We start from the raw sequence: 17102 nt of genomic DNA on the forward strand, positions 1-17102 counted from the left end.
CATATCACTGACAAAATCTCCCTTCAGTAGGGGTCACCACTAGCTACTTAATACTGAGGGTACCTCTGGCTTCCTAATGCTAAGGGACACCTGCAGCTATGATGGGCAAGGGAAGTAAGGGAGAAGCGACAGCTGGGCCAGCAGCACACTTGCGGTGCGGTTCGGTGGGAGTTGTAAGGTCATGGACTACAAAGTCTAGGGTACCAGGAGGACATCTGTGCCTATAGGCTCCTGTGAGGTAAATCCGGGCCTGATTAAATGCCAATGCTAAGTACCAAATATGAGGGTGCTATGTGTATCAAACATAATAATAAAAATTGTCAGCTTCCATATCACTAAGAGCAAAAGACTCCAGTGGCTTTACAGATCCACAATTATTCCATGTATTGCTGTTATAGCTGCAAAATACAGTGTCAGAGTAAGGCACATCATTCTGGGCCTGTCACCCTCCCTGGGACTCCAACTTCCTCTCCCATCAGGTTTCCCTTCGAGTGACGATAGCCAAACAGAGAGAACATGCCCAGACAGGTGCCCCCTGCTGGTGGCGATGAGTTCTGTTAGACCCTGTAATGGCATATAGAAGAATGCAGTAAATTAGTCAGGATACCCACTTTTATGGTAATTTTCCTGCTTTCACCATCAGAAACAGTTCCCACATCTATATATTGCTGTATAGTCCTTATGTACCTCCGCCCTCCTAATAATGCTTAGCCTAGGCTGTTTATCTATGTGGAATGCTCCTCCCAGAGCCTTCAGGGAGACCAGGCATTATTTTCTAGTGGCTTTAGAACTCTCAGTAAACAAACCCTCTGCATGGATCACCTGACAGGACTAAAGATGTGGTCACCTGTTATTAATTTCAGAATGGATATTAGAGTGCGGATTTTTACAGTGAGCTAACACTAAGTCATTTATAAATTAATATTGTAAAAAAAGATGTATTCAGTACATACTGTAACTGTCACTACAGGTTCTCTTTAACGTTGGGGACATCTGCAGCAGATTGCATTGTGGTGGTGTATGTCCTCCTGAGCGCGGTCGTCCTTATCCTGTAGGCTCGGGAATAATGGAGCGGACATTGCTTCTTCCCGGTCTCGGGGGTAATTTGTGGGATTTATTGCCAGGCTCATAGGTTAAACCAGCATTGTCATATTAATATTTAAGGCTGGCTAGAGGAGTGCTGTCATAATTAGCAGTGCGGTGACCCCGCAGGTGTCTGAATGGGACAATGTTGTGCTTTGTGATATTGCTCTGATTGCGGGGGAGGTGATCACTTGTCACCAGAGTAATATATTATTCCCTGGCAGGCAGTGCTGAGTCCCCGTGTGCGATATAGAGCTGTCACAGGAATATGTGACAGGGACAGCCCAGCCTACAGCAGCAATTAAGGTATTACACTTCATATGGACGCTGTCATACAGATATTGCCTATAAAAGTATGGTGATGCTGCTAAATGTTCTATTTTACTGTGCTGCCACAGAGTAATGGCAGGGGCAGCGGTCAGGGGCGGGGGGGGGGGGGGGATAGCTATGGGCCTCAGTGTAAATTTTACATTGGTCCCCCTTAAGCACTCTATGGATAACAATCAATGCTGGAGCACCAAAACCTGCCACTGTGTCATAGAGGTGTAAGTAAGGGGAGTAGTGTCAGAGAGGTGTAAGCAGGGGAGGAGACAGCTGCAATGTCAGAGAGGTGTAAGCAGGGGAGGGGACAGCTGCAGTGTCAGAGAGGTGTAAGCAGGGGAGGGGACAGCTGCAGTGTCAGAGAGGTGTAAGCGGGGAGGGGCCAGCTGCAATGTCAGAGAGGTGTAAGCAGGGGAGGAGACAGCTGCAATGTCAGAGAGGTGTAAGCAGGGGAGGAGACAGCTGCAGTGTCAGAGAGGTGTAAGCAGAGGTGGAGGCAGCTGCAGTGTCAGAGAGGTGTAAGCAGGGGAGGGGACAGCTGCAGTGTCAGAGAGGTGTAAGCAGAGGTGGAGGCAGCTGCAGTGTCAGAGAGGTGTAAGCAGGAGGAGGGGACAGCTACAGTGTCAGAGAGGTGTAAGCAGAGGTGGAGGCAGCTGCAGTGTCAGAGAGGTGTAAGCAGGGGGAGGAGATAGCTGCAATGTCAGAGAGGTGTAAGCAGAGGTGGAGGCAGCTGCAGTGTCAGAGAGGTGTAAGCAGGAGGAGGGGACAGCTACAGTGTCAGAGAGGTGTAAGCAGGGGAGGGGACAGCTGCATTGTCAGAGAGGTGTAAGCAGGAGGAGGGGACAGCTGGAGTGTCAGAGAGGTGTAAGCAGGGGAGGGGACAGCTGCATTGTCAGAGAGGTGTAAGCAGGAGGAGGGGACAGCTGGAGTGTCAGAAAGGTGTAAGAGGAGGAGGCAGCCGCAGTCTGAGGTGTAAGCATAGGAGGGGAAAGCTGCAGTGTCAGAGAGGCATAAGCAGAGGATAGGACAGCTGTAGTGTCAGAGAGGTTTAAGCAGGGAAGGGGCCAGCTGCAGTGTCAGAGAGGTGTAAGCAAGATAGAGGGGACCGCCGCAGTGTCAGAGAGGTTTAACCTCTTGAGGACCATGGTGTTAAACCCCCCTAGTGACCAGGCTATTTTCTGTTTAATTGGCCACTGCAGCTTTAAGGCCAAGCTGCAGGGCCGTACAACTCTGCACACAAGTGATCCCCCCCCCCCCTTTTCTCCCCACCAACAGAGCTCTTTGTTGGTGAGGTCTGATCGCCCTCCCCCCCCCCCCCCCCCCCGTGTTTATTTTTTTTTTATAAATATTTGTTTGTTTTTTTAAATATTTATTACTATTTTTTTCTTTTTTTAACCAAATCCCCTCCGTCCCCCCAGCCGGCCAATCATGGCGATCGGCTTTCATAGGCTTCTTCTCATGTCACACGGCTGTCCCCAGTAGAGCGCTGCTGCTGAGTACAGCGCTGTACAAGTAAACACATGGCGGTTTCGCCCACCAAGCAGGAGATGCGCGCGCAGCCTGCAAAACAGAGCCCCAGGACTTACCGCCAATCGGCGTTAGGCGGTCCTGGGGCTGCCGCCGTGGCCACGTCCATCGGCGTGACGCGATCGGCACTGAAGAGGAGGGAAAAGCTGCAGTGTCAGAGAGGTGTAAGCAGGGGAGGGGACAGCCGCAATGTCAGAGAGGTGTAAGCAGGGGAGGGGACAGCTAGAAAGTCAGAGACCTGTAAGCAGGGGAGGGGACAGCTTGTGCAAGAGTCTTCAGCTTTACAAGGGTCTGTTACCCTCCATTATTCTTCTATTGTCTCCTTTTGTGGGAATGGGAAAAAAGGGCGCAGGCAGCTAGTGGACAAAAAGGGTGCAACCATTCACTCCCATAATAAATAACGTTTAATAGGCGCCGAGCAGGAAAAAAGTGCGCTGGAGATAAATAACGTTTTATAAACGGCGCCCAGAGCTTTTTAATGTTTTATAACTGTGCGTGTGATGATTTACGTTTAGAAAATGCACCCGTGACAAATAACGTTTATAAAAATACTAAACATACAGTATTTATCCTATTTAACTAAAGCGTTATTTAAAATTGTATCCCTTACTGTTTGTAAAACATTATTATTCACAAAATAAAGCGAACACTAAGGGGGTGGTTAGGGTTAGGCACCACCAGGGGGTCTTAGGGTTAGGCACCACCAGGGCGGTCTAAGGTTTAGGCACCACCAGTGGGGTCTTAGGTTTAGGCACCACCAGGGAAGTCTTAGGTTTAGGCACCACCAGGGGTTTCTAGGGGTTAGGGATAGGTACAGGGAGGGATCTGTGTGAGAGTAAGTAATGTATGTAACATTTTAGTAATACTAATGTTTTACAACACTTATTGCGAACGTAGTTATATTTATATCATCGTTATAAACAATATTTTCAGATTTTATTATAAGAAGAAACCATAAATAAAGGTTAATCACAATAATATACAATTATAACGATTAAACATATATTATAGTTTTTTTAATAAACGTTATTTTAAGTTTCACATTTGAAACAGAGAAGATTAACGTTTTCACTATTGCCGATTTCATACACATTATTTAATGATTTATACATTTGTAAAACATTATTTGTACACTAAATACAAAACTATAATATCGTTTACACCCCGCGCCCTTTTTTCCTGACGCCCTTTTTGTACGTACGCCCTTCTTTCACCACGTCCAGTGTTGCCACCCCTACCTCTTCTAGATTGTAAGCCTACAAGGCCAAGTCCCTCCTCTTGTCCTGACTTAATCAGTTCTACTAAAACATGTACCTATTATTATAACTGAATTTGTCACTCTGTTGTCGGCACTAGTATGGTTTAGGTGACCCATAGGTAAGTTCCAATTGCTGTTTCAACAGTTCTCTAATGACAGTAGCCTGTACAAATGTTAGGTTTCAGATACAAATAGCTAGGTTACAGATATTCAGCCAGTTACAACACTAGATGGTGCCGTGATTGGACAACTGTTTCCTATGTACATTGCCACTTGGTCACCTAAACCATACTAGCTTCCATATGTCCATATGTACCTTGCTAAAGAAACATGGTGCCTTGTACTTTAAATAGAATAATAATAAAAATAAAACAAGATAAAAAATAAACACTTTAGGTTGGAACTTTCTGGCGTCTCCGGTGGCTCGAAAATGCAAATCTTTCGCTGGAGCGTGACAGATGTCATCGACAATATATTTAAAAGTAAAATACAGTTAGAGATTTGAGATACATTATGGTTATTATCCACCGAGGATTCGCCGGTTAAATCAAGTAAACTATTGGGTCATATCTGGCCGCAGCGCAGCAGTGCATCATGGTTAATTGGCTCCAAACCAAAATCCCAGTTCCACATTTTATTAATCGGGCGCAGTTTGTCCCGGCGAATGAATGTGTCGTTCACGTCTCAGAGGATATCGAGAGTTAAGTTTCACTGAATATGGGACCCTTGGAATAAATTCTCAGATACATTCTCATTATACCAACAGACGGCTACAGATAATTTTGCATTAATAATAACACTTTTGTTCTTTTCAGGATTCTGCATCTTTCTATATTAACAGCTCACATCGTGGCAAGTTTGTTTTGTACTAGGCCAGAATTATACTTTTTGTGCTCCTAGTCCAAGTATGCTGTTGCTCCCCTTTTATGTTTTGGGTTTTTTTAGCGCCCCTCCCATTCTATGTGCAGCCCCCTCTTCCATGTGTATCATCCATGTACAGCAGCACCCCTCCCATTCTATGTGCAGCCCCCTCTTCCATGTGTATCATCTATGTACAGCAGCACCCCTCCCATTCTATGTGCAGCCCCCTCTTCCATGTGTATCATCCATGTACAGCAGCACCCCTCCCATTCTATGTGCAGCCCCCTCTTCCATGTGTATCATCCATGTACAGCAGCACCCCTCCCATTCTATGTGCAGCCCCCTCTTCCATGTGTATCATCCATGTACAGCAGCACCCCTCACATTCTATGTGCAGCCCCCTCTTCCATGTGTATCATCCATGTACAGCAGCCCCCCTCCCATTCCATGTGCAGCCCCCTCTTTCCAAGTGTAATATCCATATACAGCAGCCCCCTCCCAATCCAGAAAACCGGCCCTGGTTTTGTACGATTGCTGGAGTATGGTGTTCAGTGTTATGTACAGTTCTGGCCAAAAGAATGTCCCAGACATGCATAATAGAGATGAGCGTATGGACTTCACGGAGTTACAAATATTGCAAATTTGGAATTAGTTAGGGAATTTTGTACAAAATTTTTGCATTTCGGCAGATTCTATAATTACGACTATCCCTATTGGGAAAATAAAAAGTCAAACTACTGTCAAAACTGACCCCTCTGCTCCAAAATAATTGCTATATTACTCAATGTTACTGCAATACTTTTTTGTGAGAAATACTTGATTTTCTGGAAAAAATGTCTGGGGTGTCAACAATTAAGGCCATGACTGTATATAAGGGCTGGCTTTTACTGTGTAACACATGCAGGTTTTTTATATGCATCTGCAGATCCCGTTCAAATATACTGACTGGAAGCGCGAAGATGTAACGCACTAAACTGCAGTGAGCAAAGCTAAGGCTACAATCACAGTTGTGTTTTAGGCTACTGACACACCAGGACGTTGCGTTTAGGGGACGTTATAGGGCACATAACGTGCCCCTAACGCAACGCCTGGGGCTCTCTGATGTGGACGTCAGAGTGAGCCGCGTTGTGCAGCTCACTCTGGCGTCCGTAATGCGTACTCTTGGGCGCATGCGGCATCACGTGGTCCCGCCCGGCCAATCGCCGCACAGAGAGGCCGCTCCAGGAAGGAAACACTGCACGTCACATCATGCAGTTAATATTAATTAGCCATGTGCCTGGCCGCTCTCCACTCCTCGCCAACATGACTGAGCATGTGCGCACAGTCTAACTGCGGCTTAGCCGCGCATAACGCACAGCATGCAGCACTCTCAACGGATGTGCTGCGTTACAATTTAACGCAACGTGGGCACTGTGAACAGCCCACTGATTTTTCATTACTGTGTGGTGGAGCTGCGTTACAGGCTGCTCTAACGTGCGCCTGTAACGTCTTAATGTGAAAGCAGCCTTAACGGATGGGTAGTAATGCAGAACAGGGCACTGCAATGTAAAATCTATGAGATGTTCACGGTGTGCCCGGTGTGGTGCGATTGGAGTGCGACATTATGCTACCACATAACTTGCCTGTTGACAGTGGCAGTGAAACATACTTTTCATTGACTGTATGCTTCACTGTATGTGACGCTACAACATATAATGATCATAATGAGATAATGATAGTCATATATATATGGTGCGACTTTTCCATTCTGTTGCGTTGCATTCCTGTTTTTAACCCTAAGACCCCTCTTCCTGTCACATAACCCTAAAACCTTCCTTCCTGATGCCTAACCCTAAGGCTACTTACACACTAAGACGTTGCGTTAGGTGCTACGTTAAGGTCGCATAACGTGCACCTAACGCAACGTATGGTGGTGCGGGAGAGGACGTTAGAGTGAGCCGCGTTAGGCGGCTCTATCCGCATAAGGTCTACCAGAGTGGCGCTGATTGGCCGGCGGGACCTCATGATGCGGAGTGAGACACTCCGCATCACGTGGTCCCGTCGGCCAATCAGCGGCCGCCAGTGCAGTGCAAATTAAGTAGCCATGAGCGCGGCTACTGTAGCGGCATCTCCCCGCCTCCTCTCGCCCCCCACTGAGCATGTGCAAACAGTCCTACGTGGCTTAAGCCGCTCAGAATGCACACTATGCTGCACTTTGCCCGAACGTGCAGTGTTACTGTGTAACGCAACGTGGGCAGTGTGAACAGCCTCATTGACTTTGTAGTGCTGTGCGGTGGGCTGCGTTACAGGCAGCACTGACGTGCGCCTGTAACGTCCTGATGTGTAAGTAGCCTAAAACCCGTCTTCCTGACACCTAACCCTAATTCAGCCTTTCTGACACCTAACCCTAATCCAGCCTTTCTGACACCTAACCCTAATCCCCCCTTCCTGACGCCTAACCTCCCTTCCTGACGCCTAACCCTAAACTCCCTTTTCCTGATGCCCAACCCTAAGACCCCCTTCCTGACACCTAACCGTAAAAACCTCCCTTTCTGATGCCTAACCCTAAGATCCCCCTTTCTGACACCTTAACTTAAAGCCCACTTCCTCCACTGCAAATAACAAATACAAAAAATAAATACATTTTAAAAAGATAATTTACAAAGTGATTATTCTCAAAAAGATAATTTTCAAAATTATCATTCTCAAAACGAAAACATTTGGTTGCACGGGCCTGGTGCCTGCTATTTATCAGGCGCCCAAATTCCTGCTTTAAGCGCCAAATAGCCGATATTTTGCATTAACTTTTATGTGGCACCCAAACGGTCTATTTGACGCAGGCTCCCTTATTTCCTGCTTCCGCTCATCGGTGGCTGTTACTGCTACTGGCCCCTGCATGCTGCACCGCAGCTAAAACCTGCGGGCCACATGGAACTGACAACCATAGACCGGTTTGGGGCCACCAGAAATGGCTTGATGTATTGCATTCGGCCCCCCGGGCTGGACTTTGCACATGCCAGCATTAACGAGGAACCTTTAGACAGCAGATCCATCCCAGCTGCTCAGTTTTTAGATCATCATTTTCCATTCCCAGTCATTCATCCCTTTAAAAAAAAAATCTGTTGCGCGTCTGGGCCAATTCATCTTGAAATAACGATGTTCCGACATCAGCCATGCTACAACATAACTAACGTTCCGTTCCATGAAAGACTTACTGGAACGTCTCCCCCAAACACCTCTCTGAACTTGCAGATCAACACTCCTTGTGTGCGGCTAGATGTTGTTGGTTGTACGCGCGTTATAATGGCCGTCTCTAAACTCTGGAGGCGGGAGGAAGATCGCAGCGGCAGCTGCACTCGATGGCCCTCTGGGGTGCTCCGTTTCTGTCTTATTTCCCATTCCTCAGTGTAAATGCCATCTCCAGCATCCATCCTGCGTCTCTATGAGTATCGTGACCTTGACGCTGTCCTGATACCCACAACAGTTAATTGGGACCAATTAGGCGAGAAGTTTTTGAAAAAAATAAAAAAGTAGTCTCCTGGCAGCGGAATCATCAAGGAGGCGATATTTCACTCTTCCCGCGCCCGCTGCTTTGCATATCGCAGTGCGAGCCTTAATGATAAGCGCGGGACGAGGAAAACATCCAGCCGCACGGTAAATAAAACGAGAGGACAGCAAAGTGGAACAAATAGCCAAGATAAGTGCTCAGCGTTTCTAATCATAAAATAATGGCCAGCTGTTTTGCACAATTGGTTCTTATTACTTGGTGGCATCATTGGAAATGTTCCTGAGAATTGTTGTGTTTTGTGGCCTTTTTTCTCGTCTCCGCCTGTCCCTCTGACGCGTGTCTCCGCTCTTCTGCCTTACAGCCGCTCCCAGAGGACCCAAAATAACCATGGTGCCGACCAGAGCTCGAGTGGGCGATACGGTGCGCATGACGGTGCAAGGATTCCAGGTAACCGAAGATGGAATTATGGGGGGGGGAAGGAGGAGGGGCTACAAAATGACGACATCCAAATCTGTTGAAAGGGGCACTATGGCTAAAAACTGTAAAATTTAAAATATGTGCAAACAGACAAATAAGACGTACTTTTTTTCCAGAGCAAAATGAGCCATAAATTACTTTTCTCCTATGCTGCTGTCACTCACAGTAGGTAGTAGAAATCTGACAGATGCGACAGGTTTTGGACTAGTCCATTTCTTCACTAAGAGGATGCGCCCCTTCCCCCCGAGCTGGAATGATCGCACAACACCCGACAATTTGCACTGCATGTTATAGCTGTGGTGAGCCCTCAGTGTAGGTAGGCAGCCAGGTATAGGTGTCCCCAGTGTTGGAAGTTAGGTACAGCTGCCCCCAGTATAGGTTAGCCAGGCATTCTCTTCACTCCCTGTTTCTGGCTGGTGCTGCCCCCAGACTTCTGCCGCCTGAGGAAGTCGCCTCACTTGGCATCATGGGTGGTCCGTGCCTGCAGATCATTCACAAGGCAAAGCTAGGCAGTTGTCTAGGGCCCTGGTGGATGCTAGCCCCCACCAAATCTTTCTAAAAAAGCCAGTGGATCATCAGTGCTGGACAAAATCTGCTATCTTCCAAGGGTCCCATTTCATCTTAATCCTTTTCTGGGCTAATGGGAGTGTCTTCTTGAGGCAGAGAGGGGCGGGCACAATTTAGAACTAAAGTAAGTTTCCCTGTATAAACAGCATGGACATGGGTTAATTTCCTCATACCCCTGCCCACCTTTAAACTTAATTCATCCACATAGGATATGTATTCATAAAATAAAAAATAACAAAAAAATTAATTACCACTTCACCTCCAAGGGTTTTTAAAAATAATATAAATGTATTTCATTTTTCTATGGGAAGGTGTATAATAGGGTATTTGGATGTGGTTTTACTTTTGGCCAGAAGATGGAGATACAGAGCTAGTGTGTTCTAAAAATAGAAACAGAACCAAGTGTTTATATTTGTTTATATTTGTGTAAATACAGGGACATAGATACTCATGCTGGGGGAGGTGAAATGGAAGAACAGTGCAGTCACATGACTATGCTGATCCTTGCTTGATATCCCAAAAAGCCAAGCTAGACTGCAGTCTCTGACATAGCCACAACTCCTAGTCATTAAAGGGGCACCACAGCAAAAAACCGTAAAATTAAAAATATGTGCAAACATATACAAATAAGAAGTACATTTTACCGGAGTAAAATGAGCCATAAATTACTTTTCTCCTATGTTGCTGTCACTTACAGTAGATAGTAGAAATATGACAGAAGTGACAGGTTTTGGACTAACCCATCGCTTTACAGGGGATTCTCAGGGATATATTTATTTTCAAAAGTACTTAGTGAATGACAGTTGCTCTGTCCAACTGCCAAAAAACTGTGTAGGGAGCAGGGAAGCTGGCCAGCATCATTGTTTATATCCAGGAATATCTTTATAAAGAATAAAAGCCTTGCTTAGAATCCCCTATGAAGAGATGGACTAGTCCAAAACCGTTCACTTCTGTCAGATTTCTACTACCTACTGTAAGTGACAGCAACATAGGAGAAAAGTAATTTATGGCTTATTTTACTCTGGAAAAAAGTACTTCTTATTTGTATATGTTTGCACATATTTTAAAATTTACAGTTTTTTGCTGTAGTGCCCCTTTAATAGCCTCTCCGACTCCATGTTATGTCAGTCTCTAGGAAGGTGTAGCTATAGCTATGTTACAATAATCATTCCTTGCAATATTTGACTTTCAACTTAAGTCAAACTTTCAGGGCTGGAACCCACAGGAGCGCTTTTGGCAGCGTTTTGGCAGCACTGCGATACGCTAGCAGTTTGCCAAAACGCTGGGCTAATGTTAATGGATGGGGCAACTTCCACAGGAGCGTTTGCGTTTCCCAGAAACGCAAACGCAGGACCTGCAGCATTTTGGGAACGTTAGCGCTTCAATGTAAAGTATTGAAACGCTAGCAGAAACGCTCAGCAAAACCTAAACTGAGCGGTTTTGCTAGCGTTTTGCGGTTCAGCACACTGTAACAAAATTAAAAATAATTCACAGGACCAATCAGGATAAAAACGCGAAACGCAAAACGCTACACAACCGCTGAGGAAAAAAATACACTGTTGCAAAACACGAAAGAAAACTCGCATGAATCCGCTTGCAAACCGCTCAGGCAAAACGCTAGCGGTTGCGTTTTGCGTTTGCGGATTTCAGTGGGTTCCAGGCCTCAGACAGGAAGAGGCAGGCGTGCAGCAATGTTCCCGCCTATGACCCTCTCATTCCCACCTCGTCCACGCCCCTTAAGGAGGGAACATCGCTGCAAGCCTGCCTCTTCCTGTCTAAAATTGGAAAGTTGAAAGTCTAATATCTTAAAGGGACTCCGAGCAGTGCCGAAACTATGGAAAGATGCATACCATTTTGAAGCTGTCTTTGGCCCAGTGCACACCAAAACCCGCTAGCAGATCCGCAAAATGCTAGCAGATTTTGAAACACTTTTTCTTATTTTTCTGTAGCGTTTCAGCTAGCATTTTGCGGTTTTGTGTAGCAGTTTTGGTGTAGTAGATTTCATATATTGTTACAGTAAAGCTGTTACTGAACCGCTACTGTAACAAAAACGCCTGCAAAACCGCTCTGAACTGCCGTTTTTCAGAGCGGTTTGCGTTTTTCCTATACTTTACATTGGAGGCAGAAACGCCTCCGCTATCCAAAAAATGCCTCACCCCGGAGTATGTGTTTCTGCAAAACGCCTCCCGCTCTAATGTGAACCAGCCCATTGAGATACATTGACCAAGCGTATCTGCAGCCTCAAGCGGCTGTAAAAACGCCAAAAAACCCGCTCGGTGTGCACCAGCCCTTACTCCTCTTTCCAATGATATATAAACCGCTACCCTACGCCTTTTAGTTTTCGCTATTTTCACGATCGAAGTTGCGGCAAACGCGATTTCGATCGCGAAAATAACGAAAACTAAAAGGCGTAGGGCGGCGGTTTGGGTGTCGTTGGAGAGCTTTAAAATGGTATGCATCTTTCCATAGTTACTTGTATTACACAGGCCGACACTTTCCCGAGTGTCAGCAGCTCCATTCAGATGCCGACTTTGGAGAAAAGTCGCCCTGTGTAATACAATGTAACTATGGAAAGATGCATATCATTTTAAAAGCTCTCCAACGACACCTAAACCGCTGCCCTACGCCTTTTAGTTTTCGTTATTTTCGCGATCGAAATTGCGTTTGCCGCAACTTTGATCACGAAAATAGCGAAAACTAAAAGGCGTAGGGCGGCGGTTTATATATTGTTGGAAAGAGGAGAAAGAGAGCTTCAAAATGGTATGCATCTTTCCATAGTTTCTGCACTGCTCAGAGTCCCTTTAAGGAATGGCTACAGGGAGCGGGGGGGACCATAAGGAGGAACATACACACACTGGTATGTGGATCCAGCATGAATGTACCTCTGTGCTTAGCTTTGATAGCTTTGCCTCGGGTCAGGTATACTAAAAAGTATACTTCAAAGTATACCTGAAGCAACCTAAAAAAAGACTTCGATACTAGCCAAAGAAGAGGAAAGGCTCTCTATTGTTAAAACTCTTCCTAGTCCTCTCTCCGCCTCCTCGTTCCACTGCTGTTCAAAATGTAAGCCTTCAGGACTTGTTGAAAAGCACTGGCATCCCTGAGTACTTACGATGGGTGCATCCATACAGGGCATATGCTAGTGCAGACTTGTGCATGCATGAAATGGATCCACTCATCTTCAGAGGGACTCGGAGACACCGGTACTTCTTAAAGAGAACCCGAGGTGTGTTTAAAGAATGTTATCTGCATACAGAGGCTGGATCTGCCTATACAGCCCAGCCTCTGTTGCTATCCCAAACCCCACTAAGGTCTCCCTGCACTCTGCAATCCCTCATAAATCACAGCCGTGCTGTGAGGCTGTGTTTACATCTGTAGTGTCAGTCTCAGCTGTTCCCCGCCTCCTGCATAGCTCTGGTCCCTGCCCCCGTCCCGTCCCTCCAATCAGCAGGGAGGGAAGGGATGCAGGCGGGGACTGGAGTTCTGCAGGAGGCGGGGAGAGCAGCAGACTGACACTATAGAGATAAACACAGCCAGCTCTGACAAGCTGTTCGTCAGCAGCAAGGCTGTGATTTATGAGGGATTGCAGAGTGCAGGGGGACCTTAGGGGGGTTTGGGATAGCAACAGAGGCTGGGCTGTATAGGCAGATCCAGCCTCTGTATGCAGATAATATTCTTCAAACCCACCTCGGGTTCTCTTTAAGGCTGACCGAGGATGGTAAAGACTTGTTCGACCTTCTGGTAGGAGATTTTCACTGGGGGGAACAGCGGTGGAATGAGGGCATGGAGAGAAGGCCAGGGAGGTTCTATGGGATCCAGTTTCGTTCTACACCATAGAAAACAAGTTTCACTGGCTGATTCTCAGGTCCATCAGGCCTTTCTGTGCCAATAACTAGCCATATTCAATTATTGATAGCTGGAGAGCCTCTCTGTATCAGTGGCTGGATTTTTATACACATTTGGCTATAGGGAAGCTGTATGTTTGTAATGCGCAGGAAGATATGTGTCAGTAATACCAGTTGTCCATACCTTTTGCACCTGAGCTGTGTTGTCACTCTGTTGTTTACTACATGCAGAACGAGGTGTTTCCGGAGCCGCTCTTTACATGGACGAGGGTCGGCGGGAGACTTCTGGACGGCAGCTCGGAGCATGATGGGAAGGAGCTGGTCCTGGAGCGTGTCCCTGCGGAACTGAACGGCTCCATGTACCGCTGCACAGCTCAGAACCCCATGGGCTCCACAGACACACATACCCGGTTAATAGTATTCGGTAAGAACGGGAAGTGGAACCTTCACCAGACTAGACCTACTTGTGATGCTAATCACTTCCACCTGAGCCAAATGCTATGTTCATTTTATGCAAATATATTCAGCTTGGAATCGGACCAATCAGACACAACAACTGATGATTTTTGACTGGATCCATTCCAAACCGGGTAAATTTGCTTATAAAGAACTTAAATTGACATAAAAGTGGCTAATCTGCTCAGCGTATAATTATGTCATTAGGTTTATTATTTTATCAGTCCACTTCCGAACTGTATACACACAGGGATGGTAAAAGGGATGCTAATAATTCCAAGTTGATGCAAATGTTATGCTTAGTATATGGGAATACATTATTACATAGTTACTTGGGTTGAAAAAAGACATACGTCCATCGAGTTCAACCAGAGAACAAAGTACAACACCAGCCTGCTCCCTCCTATATCCCTGTTGATCCAGAGGAAGGCGAAAAACCCTTACCAGGCATAGTCCAATTAGCCCCAAAGGGGAAAAAAATTCCTTCCCGACTCCAGATGGCAATCAGAGAAAATCCCTGGATCAACATCATTAGGCATTACCTAGTAATTGTAGCCATGGATGTCTTTCAACGCAAGGAAAGCATCTAAGCCCCCTTTAAATGCAGGTATAGAATTTGCCATAACGACTTCCTGTGTTAATGCATTCCACATCTTAATCACTCTTACTGTAAGGAACCCTTTCCTAAATAAACCCTTTCCTAAATAAATGGCTAAAACGTTTTTCCTCCATGCGCAGATCATGTCCTCTAGTCCTTTGTGAAGGCCTAGGGACAAAAAGCTCATCCGCCAAGCTTTTATATAATCCGTGCACTGGTTATTGCCGGCGGATGAATTATCTTGGTTTTTTTTTCTAACTTCAGCTCCAACAATCGCCAGCGCCAAAATTAGTTTGCGGCCTATGGCGGCACCCAAACAATCGCACAGCAATGGCTATCACTCATAAAAGTGCTGTCGGTAAAGTAAATCCGTACGGGGAAACACCGCTGTTGGTATTTCAGCCTTCTGGGTGGCCATTCATAAAAATGTTGCCTGTTGCGATATGAGTGCGGAGATATCCCGCTGTAGGCTGGCGCCTGGCGGTAGGCATGCGGAAACAGGAGAAGCTGGCCGAGTCCCTCCGTGCGGTGTTCTCTCTGCTGCTGTTTGGGAGGTCTGTCCCATTCACTTACATGTACTCTGCATGCCTATCGCTGCATCCAGGGGAGTGGTAATCCCCGTCCGCATACCGATTGCGTTAATTTTTATGAATTTACATTTTGTTACATTTCCGCATAGAATCACCGCTGAATGCGGTGATTTATCGCTCTGCTCGGAAAAGTCAGCTTCGCATGCGGAAACAGCATTTATGAATACACACTTTGCTCAGTGTTCGGTAAAGTCAGCTGTTTTTAGCATTTCCGCATGCGGAAACGCTTTATGAATGATAGCCATTGTCCCGAAATTAGCTGATCCTAATGGTTGATTTGCCGTACATTAAATGATGTATGGCCAACTTAAAGGGAACCCGAGGTGAGAGGGATATGGAGGCTGACATGTTTATTTCCTTTTAAATAATGCACATTGCCTTGCTGTCCTGCTGATATTCTGCCTCTAATACTTTAAGCCATAGACCCTAATTAAGCATGCAGATCAGATGTCAATGACAAATCTGACAAGATTAGCTGCATGCTTGTTTCAGGTGTGTGATTTAGACCCCACAGAAAGATCAGCAGGAAGGCCAGGCAACTAGTACTGTTTAAAAGGGTATAAATATGGCAGCCTCCATCGGTCTCACACCTTGGGTCCCTTTTAATAAATGCCACCGCCACATACAGGTGCCATAGTAATGAGATTGTAATGCATCTGCATTATTCACACCTTTGTCAGCGATTTTCCAAGTTGTAACTGTTCAGAGAACAGATTTAAGAAAACGCAATGCTTGTTATGATGTATTGACTTCAGCAAGCAGAACCCCCTCCCCCCGGGACTCATCAGACGTTCCTCCTGGGGGACTTGTGTAATGGGTTGAGAACCTGTTTTCTGAGCACACGGCAATATATCAAGAAGGGGTCCTTCGGGTCCCTACATTGGTGCCTATTAAAGAGAATCTGTATTGTTAAAATCGCACAAAAGTAAACATACCAGTGCGTTAGGGGACATCTCCTATTACCCTCTGTCACAATTTCGCCGCTCCCCGCCGCATTAAAAGTGGTTAAAAACAGTTTTAAAAAGTTTGTTTATAAACAAACAAAATGGCCACCAAAACAGGAAGTAGGTTGATGTACAGTATGTCCACACATAGAAAATACATCCATACACAAGCAGGCTGTATACAGACTTCCTTTTGAATCTCAAGAGATCATTTGTGTGTTTCTTTCCCCCCTGAGGGGGGAGTGCATAGCAGAACCACAACACTGAAGAACTTGGCAGCCTTCCAGACACAGGCTGACAAGTCTGACAAGAGAGAGATAAGTTGATTTATTACAGAGACTGTGATAGTACAAAGTGCTGCAGTAAGCCAGAACACATTAGAATAGCTTTTGGAACTTGTAGGATGATAAAAAACAGGATGCAATTTTTGTTACGGAGTCTCTTTAAAGCCTAAAATGTACTTACCTGTGGAAGTTTTAATCAACTCAGTGACACTTCCAAACGAGGCAGAATGCGTTGTCCGCACTCCGCGCCTTCTGGTTCTGGGTCAAGTAATAAACTTTTATTGTGAGACCTGGAATAGGCAAAGCAATTTATCAAATCTGTGTTCAGACATCGCTGAGCTCCAGGAGCGCAACAAAGTCACGCCGCACCGTTCTGTTCTCAACAACTTTCACCCAACTTTGTTCTTTTGCCAAAAACACGATAAAAAAGCCCGCTAGAACTTTGCCCAAACGCCACCGATTTCCTCCATACAGCTAACGAGCTCTGTTAAAAGCGGCTGATTGAATCCCGGGCTTCTTATCTCTAGTGACAGGTGGGGACGTCTCGTCCTGGCGCTGGACGCCGAATAAATCTCCGTCACCCGATTTGTGTCATCCTCACAATATATCATCTGCAGACAGGTCATTTCTAAAGTGAGCGAAGGATAACTTACAAAGTAAAACATCGGGCCCATAAATAATCAGCCAAGGTGATCTGCAGGTGCGGCGAGTATCGTGCTGGGACCGTCGGCGGAAAGTTGTGTTTCTGGAAACGAGGGAGGGGGGTGACTCATGGGATACTTCTCACCACTTTAACATCGTTTG

The 17102-nt window shown here is 46.0% G+C and overlaps 1 protein-coding gene across 2 annotated transcripts in view; it reads left to right on the top strand.

Moving 5' to 3' along the window:
- IGSF21 (immunoglobin superfamily member 21) overlaps positions 1-17102 on the top strand; it is an 826399-nt gene that overhangs the window by 793290 nt on the left and 16007 nt on the right. For both annotated transcript variants that reach the window (XM_068241709.1, XM_068241708.1), the window contains exons 7-8: positions 8899-8984; positions 13658-13850. In XM_068241709.1, the coding sequence (XP_068097810.1) occupies positions 8899-8984; positions 13658-13850 (279 nt within the window). The remainder of the gene's footprint in view (positions 1-8898; positions 8985-13657; positions 13851-17102) is intronic.

Source organism: Hyperolius riggenbachi, chromosome 6, assembly GCF_040937935.1.
Source record: "Hyperolius riggenbachi isolate aHypRig1 chromosome 6, aHypRig1.pri, whole genome shotgun sequence".
NCBI lineage: Eukaryota > Metazoa > Chordata > Amphibia > Anura > Hyperoliidae > Hyperolius > Hyperolius riggenbachi.